Raw genomic sequence first — 11,410 nt, forward strand, 5'->3', positions numbered from 1 at the left:
GATAGCTGATGCTGCTGATATGCTTCTGGGCATAGAAAATGTTGCTAGCAACCCATATGATGCCATTTTTTCCCAGATAAATCAAACTGTGGTCAGTTTTCATAACTCTCAATAGGTAGCTCTCTCTGCTTCCACAACTTTTTTTTCTCCCAAAAACAAAAACTGGATCCCATGATTATTGTTAAAAATCATCACAGGAGTCCATGTTACATTTTCTTACTGTCACTAGGGTGACAGTAAGACTGTCATCAGGGTTCAGGGTCATTCTTTTGATCACTTATAAAAAGGTAAAGGTTCCCCCGCACATGCGTGCTAGTCGTTTCCGACTCTAGGGGCCGGTGCTCATCTCCGTTTCATAGCCGAAGAGCCAGCGTTTGTCCGAGGACGTCTCCGTGGTCATGTGGCTGGCATGACTAGACGCCAAAGGCGCACGGAACGCTGTTACCTTCCCACCATAGTGGTCCCTATTTTTCTACTTGCATTTTTACATGCTTTCGAACTGCTAGGTTGGCAGAAGCTGGGACGAGTAACAGGCGCTCACTCTGTTACGCGGCACTCGGGATTCGACCCGCCAAACTGCCGACCTTCTGATCAACAAGCTCAGCGTCCTAACCCACTGAGCCACCGCGTCCCTTATTGATCACTTATAACAAACTACTAATACAGACAGTCTTTGATTTACCACTGATCACTTAGTGATCTTTTGAGTTACTCCTCAAAAGGTACTTATGATCCAGTTCTAATGTTCTGTTGGCTGTTCTTGGGTTGCATTCAAGTTCATCAGTTGTTTTGTGTTGAGCTTGTTGTGAATCTAGTCATCCATCCTAATACTTTCTGAGAATATCTTTCTCCCTAACACTAACTGACACTAGAATAAGTTCAGTGATTCTGATTTGTATTTTAAAGGAAGTCAGGACATCATTATCTTTTTGTTTTAATGTTTAATTTGTTGTATAAAGGCTATTTGTTTTTAATAAAGTTTCTAAATCTTATTCAAATAAAATTCTTACTTATTTGTTTGATAGTATGCTTTGAAATTGACATTTTATTTGAATTGTTAGCAATTTATTATTAAAAGGCATAGATGCATACAAATCAGCTTGAGAATCAAATACTTTCTGAGTGTAAGTTATTGCATTCAAACTCCTTGTGCAAATATTATTGGAGATGCAGTTTTATTAATTTTCACTCAGTACAGAATGATTAGGAAAATGTTCAACAAAATAAAACTAAAGAGAGGTAACAAAATGGGGAAAATGGAAAAAAAAAGTATTGTACACAAACCAATATGTTATTTCTATACAACATCAGATCAGAGTTACAAAAAGCCAGATTTTACCCTGTGATATGATTCAGATTTTAACTTTTACATGTTACTGTGGTATGTACCAAGCACCTAGACTCACTATGAAGAATTCCCCACCCTGTTCTCCCTCTAGTACTTGTCCCTTCCTGTGGAAAAACTGGGACTGTTCTCTCACAGAAGATCTGTGTGTAGCTTGAGAAGAAACCTCTGTATTACTCAATCACCATTGAGGAAGGTAAAGAATTTTATCTTGTATAAATGTTTCTGTGATTGTTGTGTTTTAGCTGCAAATCTTTGATTTAACTGATGTGAAATCAGTTGACTCAATGTAGAAATATATAAGTACTTGAAGTGTCAACTTTTTAATATTGGAAAAATTAATTGCACCTGCCCAAATTATAATGATACGTCTGGTGCCAAACTGGAAAATAAATACCTGAACAATATTCAGTGATCTTTGCAGATTTAAAGATAATATTTACCTGTTTCATGATGAAGAAAACTGAATAGCTGCAAATGGAAGAAAGAAAATATATTTTCCCAAAGCAATCTTAAGTATGAATTAAAAAAATTCTTTAATTAGTACAGAGTACAATATAAATGTAGACTCATTACCACATGGAAAACTAATCAAATTCTGATATACTTTTTACTTATTATTTCAGAAATAGTAGAGTTCCCAAAATAAAATTATACTTTGCTGCAAAGTTCATGGGTAGCCCAAATTTGGTTTTTCCAAGTTTTCCTCTGAGGCTGTTGAGGGAGTGAAGGCCCTAATCTAAAATCAGGTTCTTTCTGCAGTTTTGCCAGATTTCTGCCCAGGTTTTCTTCTCTGTTCTACAGATATCCTACAATGTTACAACTATATCCTACAATTGCCCTACAATATCAGATTTTTCCATAATAAAGTAGATTGCATTTCTAAGCCTAAACTTTCAGTCTGACATAAAACCACACTTGCAACAATGACATTGTGTTCTCAAAATCCATCCAAATGTTTTTTTTAAAAAAATAGGATGTAACATCAGAGACCAAATAAAGGTTTCTTCCTGTCTTTGTCTTTATATTTTTTGTCTTTCTTTTCTTCTACTTTTCTATATTCTAAATCTTAGTTTCAGTTAGTATTCAATTGCCTTTTTATTCAAATCTTATTAAAGTTATTTTAAAACATGATGTAAAAACAGAATTAGATGTATATTGTCTTTAAAACTATTCAAACTAAAACCTATTTTTATCACCAACTGTCATTCTTCTTTAATGCCAATATAGTGTATGCTTAAATGCCTCCTTTACTTCTTTGTTCCTTAGTGTGTAAATAAAGGGATTCAGCAAGGGAGTTACAACTGTACTCAAAATGTTCACTAATTTGGTCATTTCTAAAGAGGTCCGTTTAAAAGGCTTAACATAGAGAAAAATAGTGGAACCATACCAAATGATGACAACAGCAAGATGGGAGGAACATGTAGAAAATGCTTTTTGCTGCCCTTTGACTGAAGGAATACGCAGGATGGTAGAGATTATATAAATGTAGGAAAGTAGAGTTACAGCACAGGGTCCCAGTACAACAAAGATGGATATAATAAAGGCAGCCATTTCAACATCATAGGTGCTGCTGCAAGCCAGAACAATCCAAGAATCAATGTTGCAATAGAAGTGATTAATCACATTGGGTCCACAGAAGGTCAATCTTGAGATCAGAAAAGTTGGCACAGAAATAATGATGAATCCACAGAGCCAAGAGCTAGCTGCTAGTATGCTAGACAAATGGAATCTCATGATGTTGGTATAATGCAGTGGATAACATATCGCCAAATATCGGTCGTAAGCCATGACAGATAGAAGAAAGTATTCTGTGCATCCCAAAGAAAAAACAAAGTACATCTGCAGAATGCAGCCAGTGGAAGAAATGGCTTTATTCCATCCAAGAACAGTGGCAAGGGCCTTTGGAACAGAGGCTGTCGTATACCACATTTCCAGAAAAGAGAGATTGCAAAGGAAGAAATACATGGGAGTATGGAGACACTGATTTGAGATTATGAGAATGATGATGACAACATTTCCCAAAACTGTTAGAATGTACATTATAAGGAAGATAATAAAGACAAACATTTGTATATAATGAGATCCAGGGAAGCCAAGAAGAATGAATTCCATCACTTTTGTTTGATTTTGTGCTCCTTCATTGGTCTTTTCCATTTGTCCCATATTTGTCTTTGCTGAAATTGGGGAAAAGCATACTATTTAGACTCTGGCTTCCCTACTTGAAACAGACCAATTTTATATTTTGTTTAGGTCTTTCTAAGTCTGATTTCACCTACATGAGATTGCATTTAGAATATATATTAAAATCTTTTTTCCCCTAGAAATTTAAATACTGAGATCCCATTCAAACTGCCACTAGGATAGTTTCCCTTGGATATTCTGTAGGTACAGTACTTCTACTATATAAAAATACAAGATTATTCATGCTCAGTCTCCTCAATAGATTTATGTTGCTCTACCACAAAGGGAAAATATCATCAAATTTAATAAAGCACATGGGACCTATTATTTTTAATTTAACATTGGTGATTCATTAAATTTTGGGTTGGATCATTATCAAATACTTCATTTTAAGAGAAACTCACACTTGGTATTTAAGTTATTTCTTCTGGGGCCACAATCTGCAAAGTGAGAAGACCATATTAAAAGTTGTAATTTCAATTGTATGTAAGCTGTTGACACTAGTGCCATCAAATTATTTTTGAGGCATTTATTTATTTAAAATGTTTTATTGATTTTTAAGAATCATAATCTTTATTGCTTATTAAACAACATGCCTCGATTCACATATTTGACATCAACTTCTTCAATATAAATCTGTTAAGTACTACACAATCCCATATTTTTCCCCTGATGCTCCTTTCTTCCCCATATTTTTTCCATTTCCCCCTTATTATACAGTTACAATCAGGTGTGGAAGACAAAGCCCTGCTTTTCTGTGTCCCATTGCTTTGCGATGCAAAACCAGAAATGAGGAATTTGTTTATTTAAATTTTTTGTAGTTAGTGGTTTTAGAGCATATATTAGGTCACAGTAGTAGAAAGGATTTTTTTAAGTGCTTCTAAAATTTCAATGGGGAGGGGAGTGACAACAGTCAAGATGGGGTGATAAACTTTGGTTGACATTTGCAAATGGTCTTTGATGGCAAAGTTGAACATACCTCTGAGAAACTTAGCCTCTTCTGGCCACACTTTCTCAGCTGAATTCCTGAAAGTTCCTGAGAATTTAAAAAGAAATCAATAGTAGCTACCATTTCCTGACTCTGGACTGTAGATTGTCTGAGTTCTAAGCCTTTAATCTGGCCTGAAAACTACTTTTGCAATAAGAATAAAGTGGTGTTATTGGGAGATAGGAATGAAGAACGTCAGCCCAAAGTTTTTTGAATGGGAGATAACAGAAGAAGAAAGTTCATTACACCAATTTCATTGATTACATTATTTAAACGTAAATATGAGATTTGAAAGTGACCATTTTGCAGTTGAATTTCAGCAGAATAATGTCAGCATGTACAGAAGACTCCAAATGGGACTTTAGGTTCTAAATACTGTTAATGAGCCCTTGTTATCCAGTGTGGATTAGATAGTAAGATACTACTCCAACTCTATGTAATTCAACTTCCAGTTTTGCATCGTGGGGATATGGATGTAGGAGGTAGGGCTCTGCCAGATGCACCCAATTTTGCCCTGCTGGGGACCCTAAAAAGGGCCTAAAGTTGCCCCAAAGAGGCAGTGAAGAAGGAGGGGTGTTTCATCAATCACAGAGAGATGGTAGTCTTTCCTTTGGAGAGGCCTATGGAAGTCATGGTTTTCATGAAATCCCAGGTTACCTGTGACCCCACCCCCAGGGATGGTCCTCCAGAACTATAAGCCTCCTCACTGACAGCCCTGTGGTGAGGTCTAGCAACCTGGGTAGAGAAGCTGATATGCAGCAGGGAGGCTGGTACAACAGCAGCAATCCCACATGATCCCTTGAATCCAACCTAAGAAAAAAAGATCTCATAGATAGACATTTGTTGGAACTAATTCCCTGCAGGCTGCCAGAGATTTTATGGTGAAAACAGCCATACTTTCTCCCTGGCCATTAAGTCTAGGCTGGTGCCATACTCAATAACCCATTGGGCACATTACTAAGAAAGGAACACCTCCCTCTGGGCATAGCCAGGTCTCAGTGATGCAAGTCAGATCAGCCTTCTCTACATGAATCAAATCAGCAATAAGACAAGCCTTGTTATAGGCTGATCTGACATTTAAAAGCAGCAGCCTAAAACCTACACCCTGCAGTTCTGCTGAGGTGGGTGCAAGTGGTCAGAACAGAAAAATGGTACTAAATACCGAGGTTGTGTTCCCTGTCCTTTTTTGCCTCCATATCACCCATTATCTGATACCACTGAAATGCACTCCTTTCCTTCCATGCCAACATTCCATTCCCAATCTTCCATACTCTTTTATTGCTATAAAAGGGGAATCTTTGCCAACTAACAAAAGTCAGGGGGTAAGATGACCCCAAAAGGCAGAGGAGTCACATCTAGCATCCTCACTGCAGCAGAGGAGTCACATCCAACATTCCCTTGTACACCAACACACTTACAATGCATCCACTCAGTACACAAATAACACCCTGCCTGGTTGCTCTCACCCACCAAGCAGGGAGCCACTTTTCCCCCTAGCTTTTACCCAGGGGAGAGGGATTAACACACTCACATTACTCTCACATAACTTTCCCTCCACAGTCCCAGAGTTCTTGAAGAGCCTCCCAAGGCCAGATTATAAAATATTCCAGAAATTTCAAGGAAAACTCAGAGGCATGCTATACTGTACTGAGTATTTTGTATGCTACACTGCACTGAGTACTTTTGCAGCAGTACAGCCCTAAGATGTCTCCTGAAGTCCATGGCATGCAGAGACCAGTAAAAGTTCAAAGCTCCTGTGTGCATTGCATGTGATGCATCCCCTTATGGCATAGGGGCAGTTCTAAGCTACTTGTCAAGTAATAAGACTCGAGTTCCCATTGCCTATTATTCAAGGACATTGTCCTCAACTGAGCACAATTATGCTCAGATTGACAAAGAGACCTTGGCCATTGTGGCTGGGGTAAAGAAATTCCATGATTACTTGTATGGCAGGGAATTCACGGTCTTCACTGACCACAAGCCACTGTTGGGGTTATTCACTACACATAGGCAGATGCCCCAAATATTGTCCCCTAGAATGTTAAGATAGTCTACTTTATTTTTATGTCAGCCTACAGCTACAGGCTGGTTCACAAACCCAGCAAAGACATGGGCCATGCAGACGGCCTTAGCAGGTTGCCATTGCCACAGGTAGAGCCAGATCTGGCTCCAGCAGCTCGTATTTTGTCAGTTCAGGATTTGCCTGAGTTTCCCATCCATGCTGGGGATGTTACTGTAGATGCTGCAGACAGGGTTTTAAGTAGAGTCTTGTCATGGATTCACACAGGGTGGCTTGAAAATAGCCCTGGACCAGAGTTCCAGAGCTACTTGACACGTAGACATGAGCTTTCAGCTCACAAAGGCTGTTTCTTATGGGGGAGCAGGGTTATTATCCCCAATTCATTAAGGCACTGTGTGCTTCAGTCTCAGCATGAGGGCCATCCAGGCATAGTCCGGATGAAGGCATTGGCACGGAGCTTATCTGTGGTGGTCAGGGTTAGATAAGGTTATCGAGGGTGTTGCATGTGTTGCATTTCCTTAACTTTTTTCTTGTTTTTTACATGTTGAAAGAAACTTTTTTGTTATTTTTGACTTTGGTTGCAAGCCTTAGTTCATTTTGAGGCTTAGCTTTCCTCACTTCATCTTTGCAGGCTCGGGCTATTTGCTGATATACTGCCTTAGTTATGCATCCCTCTTTCCACTTTTTATACTTGTCCTTTTTATCTTTCAATTTATCAGAGTGTTCTTTATGCAGCCATGCTGGTTTCTTTTGAGAGCTGTTATTTTTCTTCTTTGTTGGTATTGTGCTACACTGGGCTTTTATTATCTCACTTTTCAAAATTTCCCAAGCTTCTTGAGTTGTTTTCCTCTTGAAGATTCTCATCCATGGAATCCTACCCAAGCTCTCTCTAAGTTTATTGAAATTAGCTCTCTTAAAGTCCAAGGCTCTAGTTTGACTGTGTTCTATTGCTTGTGCTTCCATAATGTAGAATTCTAATATTGCATGATCACTTCCCCCCAAGATTCCTGTGGATTCAGTACCCACTATCATTTCATCTCTATTAGTAAGGATTAGATCCAGTGTGGCTAATTCCCTAGTTCCCTTCTCTACTTTTTGGGAGACAAAGTTGTCTGCTAGGTTTGTCATAAATCTGTTTGATCTTCCACTTGGTGCAGAGTTTGTCTCCCAGTTGATGTCAGAGTAATTAAAGTCCCCCATTACTATTGTGATGTGCTTCCTACACACCTTAGATGATTAGCAAAAAGTTCATCTATTTCATCTGTTTGGTTGGGTGGCCTATAGTATATACCTATGGCAATGTCATTTCCCTCCCCCTTTTATATTGACCCAAATGCATTCAAGACAGTTTTCATCATTGTTGTGCTCTATTTCTGTAGAGATGTAGTTATTTCTTATAGAGAGAGCAACTCTACCTCCCCTTTTGTTTGGCCTGTTTCTTTTAAATAAGTTAAATCCCTCTAGCTGTGTGTTCCTTTTGTGGGTTTCATCCCACCATGTTTCCGTAATGGCAACAATATCATACCTGCCCTCATTTACCTGAATTTCTAGTTGACCCTGTTTACTGTTCATACTTTGTGCATTGGTGTATAGACATTTGAGTCCTTTATGACTGACCCTGTGTTTACTTTCTACATAACCTGTGTGGTGCCTGAGTTCCCCTATTTTCTTACCACCTATTTGGTTAGTGGACTTTGTGTGGCACTCGCTATTAAAAGCTTGATTTTCCTTGACATTCTTGTTCACATACTTATCTGTGTTACATGCACTGATAACCCTATAATTTTTAGATTGCCAGGGACAGGGATCTTCTGTATCAATTAACTCATTGTCCCCGTTGTTTAATTTAAATATTCCTCCAGAAAATCTGTGAATTTATTGACAGACCAGACCAGAAATGCCACATGGTCCTGTCCACAGGTGGGAGGAAACTCATACACCATGGTCAAGGATTAACATTGACTTCGCTGGGCCCTTTCAGGGACAGCTATTTTTGATAGTGGTCGACAGCCACTCTAAATGGTTGGAGGTAATTCCTATTGCAACTATGATTACTGCTAGGACCATCCAGGTGCTTAGAAAGCTTTTTGCCACACATGGGCTGCCAGACGTCATAGTCTCAAACAATGGGGCCCAGTTCACAGCGGCAGAGTTTCAGGCGTTCTTGAGAACTAACCTCATAAGGCATGCAACATCGGCTCCCTTTCATCCCTTGACTAATGGGCAGGCTGAATGCATGGTGCACACAACAAAGGAGTCACTCAAGCACATCGTGACTGGGGATTGGCACCATAGGCTGGCTGATTTCTTGCTTTGCCAGCACACTACACTTTGTTATAGCAATAGGCAAGAGCCCAGCAGAGCTTCACTGGGGAAGAAGGCTCATCATGAAACTGGACAGGTTGCATCCTGACCGGGTGGCAGCAGACACCTCACACCCAAAGGCTCCAAGGGAGTTGCAAGTGGGTGATGGCGTGTGGACCCGGAACTATGGGCATGGGAACTTGTGGGTGCCAGGTAAAATTGTCAAAATTTTGGGACCTCTTTCCTATGAGGTGGCTCTGGACAGGGGGCGAGTCGTTCACTGCCATATTGATCAGCTGCGGAAGCATTTTGCAGAACAGCCACTAAGCAAGGGCCTCATGGCAGGTCTGCAAATAAAACCAGAAACCGGCGGCCAAGCAGGGCAGTCCACACACTCTGAGGACTCAACCAGTCAGTACAATGGGGAAGTGGTCATAGATGGACAAAGTCTGGGAGTGCAACATGGGTCTCCAGACAAGGAAGGTCAAACTGAACAAGGCAGGAACTGCGCTGACTCTGCTTCTTCTTTGGAATTTGGTTTGGGCCGACCTGGAATGGCCAGCCAAAGAGACTCAAGTCAATCTGACTCTCGGGAACTTGTGAGTCCTGGTCTACCCAGCCCGGTGGGCAAGCTGGTAGACCGGGGGTTGCCTGGGTCCCCCAGATAGTCTGCAAGGTCACGCAGACCACAACCATATTTACAAGACTTTATTCTTAAATATTATTAATAATGTGTGTATATTCTATGGGGGAGGGGTGTAATGTATTGAGATTTTAGTTGAACTGTTTCACATGTCTGTTTGAATGCTGTTTAAGGTTGCTCAATTGGTGTGTCTGTGTAATGGTCACTGACTTGCCAGACTTGCTGTTTCCAAGAAGATCATTGGATGATTTGGGGCAGGAATGAGTTCCTTTAAACCTATTGGCCGCTGCCTAGTGGCCAACCGTATAAGTAGCTGTGCAGAAGCCTCTGATTCAGTTCTTTTCCTGTTTGCCTCAATAAAGCAATGCTCCAGTTTGCAACCTCTTGTCTCGCTTACTGCCTCCAAAGAACTCACGATACAACGAGTTTATGGAAAACATATATTTTACTTGTTGATCATTTTTTTTTTCAATTTAATCTTTTCTTCTGCCTGGTTTCTTACTTCTATTATTTAGTTTCTTTTAGTTTTTTCTATGATTTGTATTTTTATGACATATTTTATATCTGTTCATTTTTTTTTCAAATCAGATCCAAAGCAACTTCATAGTAATGCCCTCCTATAGTAGGTAAGTCCTTTTGTCCAGGATTTATTTGCAAGAGGTGGTCAAATTCTAGGAGCAGTTTTCTCACTCACTGTGCCTATATAACTGTTACAATAATTATAACCTGCTAGCTTAACAATAATTTACAGACACTAGGATAAATGTAATATAATAAAAAAGGAAGAAAGAACCTCAAATTTCCATTCTGACTTAATTGATCCTTTTTTCAGTGAACCTTTTTGGTATTGAGATCAGGCCTGAAAATAATGATGTAACATTTGGGGAAGAAGATGCAGGTCAAAAGACCAGTATTGGAAGCCAAGATAGCAAAAATCTCCACAATCACAATCTTCTTCCCTGTGATGCTCAGATAAACTGGAATAAAGGAGATCCAAACACTGCAAAAGACCAGCATGCTAAAGGTGATAAACTTGGCTTCATTGAATGTGTCTGGTAAGTTGCGGGCTAGGAAAGCTACAATAAAGCTGATGATGGCCAAAAAGGCTAAATAGCCCAGAACATAATAGAACATGTTGATGGAACCTTCACTGCATTCTATTTCCATTTGCCCAGTTGGTGAATCCAAGTTAAGATGTGGAAATGGAGGGGAGATCAACAACCTAGCAGTACAAATTGCTACTTCAATGAAGGAGGAAGAAATGACAATGGCATTTGCCACTTTTTGTCCTAGCCATTTTGCAAACCTGTTTCCTGGTTTTGTAGCTATGAAAGCCAGAATAACAATGATTGTTTTTGCCAACACACAAGAAACTGCAATAGAAAAAATTATGCCAAAAGCTGTTATCTGAAGGAGGCAGGACACTTTAGTAGGCTTGCCAATAAAAAGCAAGGAACAAAGGTAAGATAGAAGTAAGCAGACAAGAAGAACCCAACTGAGATTCCGATTGTTAGCTCGAACAATGGGTGTGTTCCAATTCTTTATAAAAACTAATATCACAAAGCATGTGATGAAGGCAAAGGATATGGCAAAAGAAACCAAAACAGTCGCAATTGGTTCATGATAAGAAAGGAAAGTTAAAATTTTTGGGATACACTGATCTTGATTGCTGTTTGGATATTGATCCTGGGGGCATGGAATACAATGAGCAGCATCTAAAAAGAAGGGAAAATATATATCTGAGTCAGAAATGTCAATGCCTTAATTAAAAAAGTAATTAAAAAGTAATGATTATTTTTATGAACTGGTTATCAAAAGAAAATGGTCAAAACAGAGAATTGAGGAAAAAAGGATTGAGCCAAAGCTTAGAAGTGACCAATAATTTAAATTGAATCTGGATTGGTCACCAGGACCAGAGATTTACTC

General features: G+C 39.3%; 1 protein-coding gene across 1 annotated transcript; it reads right to left on the reverse strand.

The window, feature by feature from the left end:
* Positions 1 to 2,560: 2,560 nt before the first annotated feature.
* On the reverse strand, positions 2,561 to 3,502 carry LOC308678839 (olfactory receptor 6F1-like; the record flags this gene model as incomplete). Its single annotated transcript, XM_081346071.1, has 1 exon — positions 2,561 to 3,502. One exon carries the CDS (start codon positions 3,500 to 3,502, stop codon positions 2,561 to 2,563), a length of 942 nt encoding a protein of 313 aa, XP_081202197.1.
* Between the last annotated feature and the right edge of the window lie 7,908 nt (positions 3,503 to 11,410).

Source organism: Vipera berus, assembly GCF_964194415.1.
Source record: "Vipera berus genome assembly, chromosome: Z".
Lineage (NCBI taxonomy): Eukaryota > Metazoa > Chordata > Lepidosauria > Squamata > Viperidae > Vipera > Vipera berus.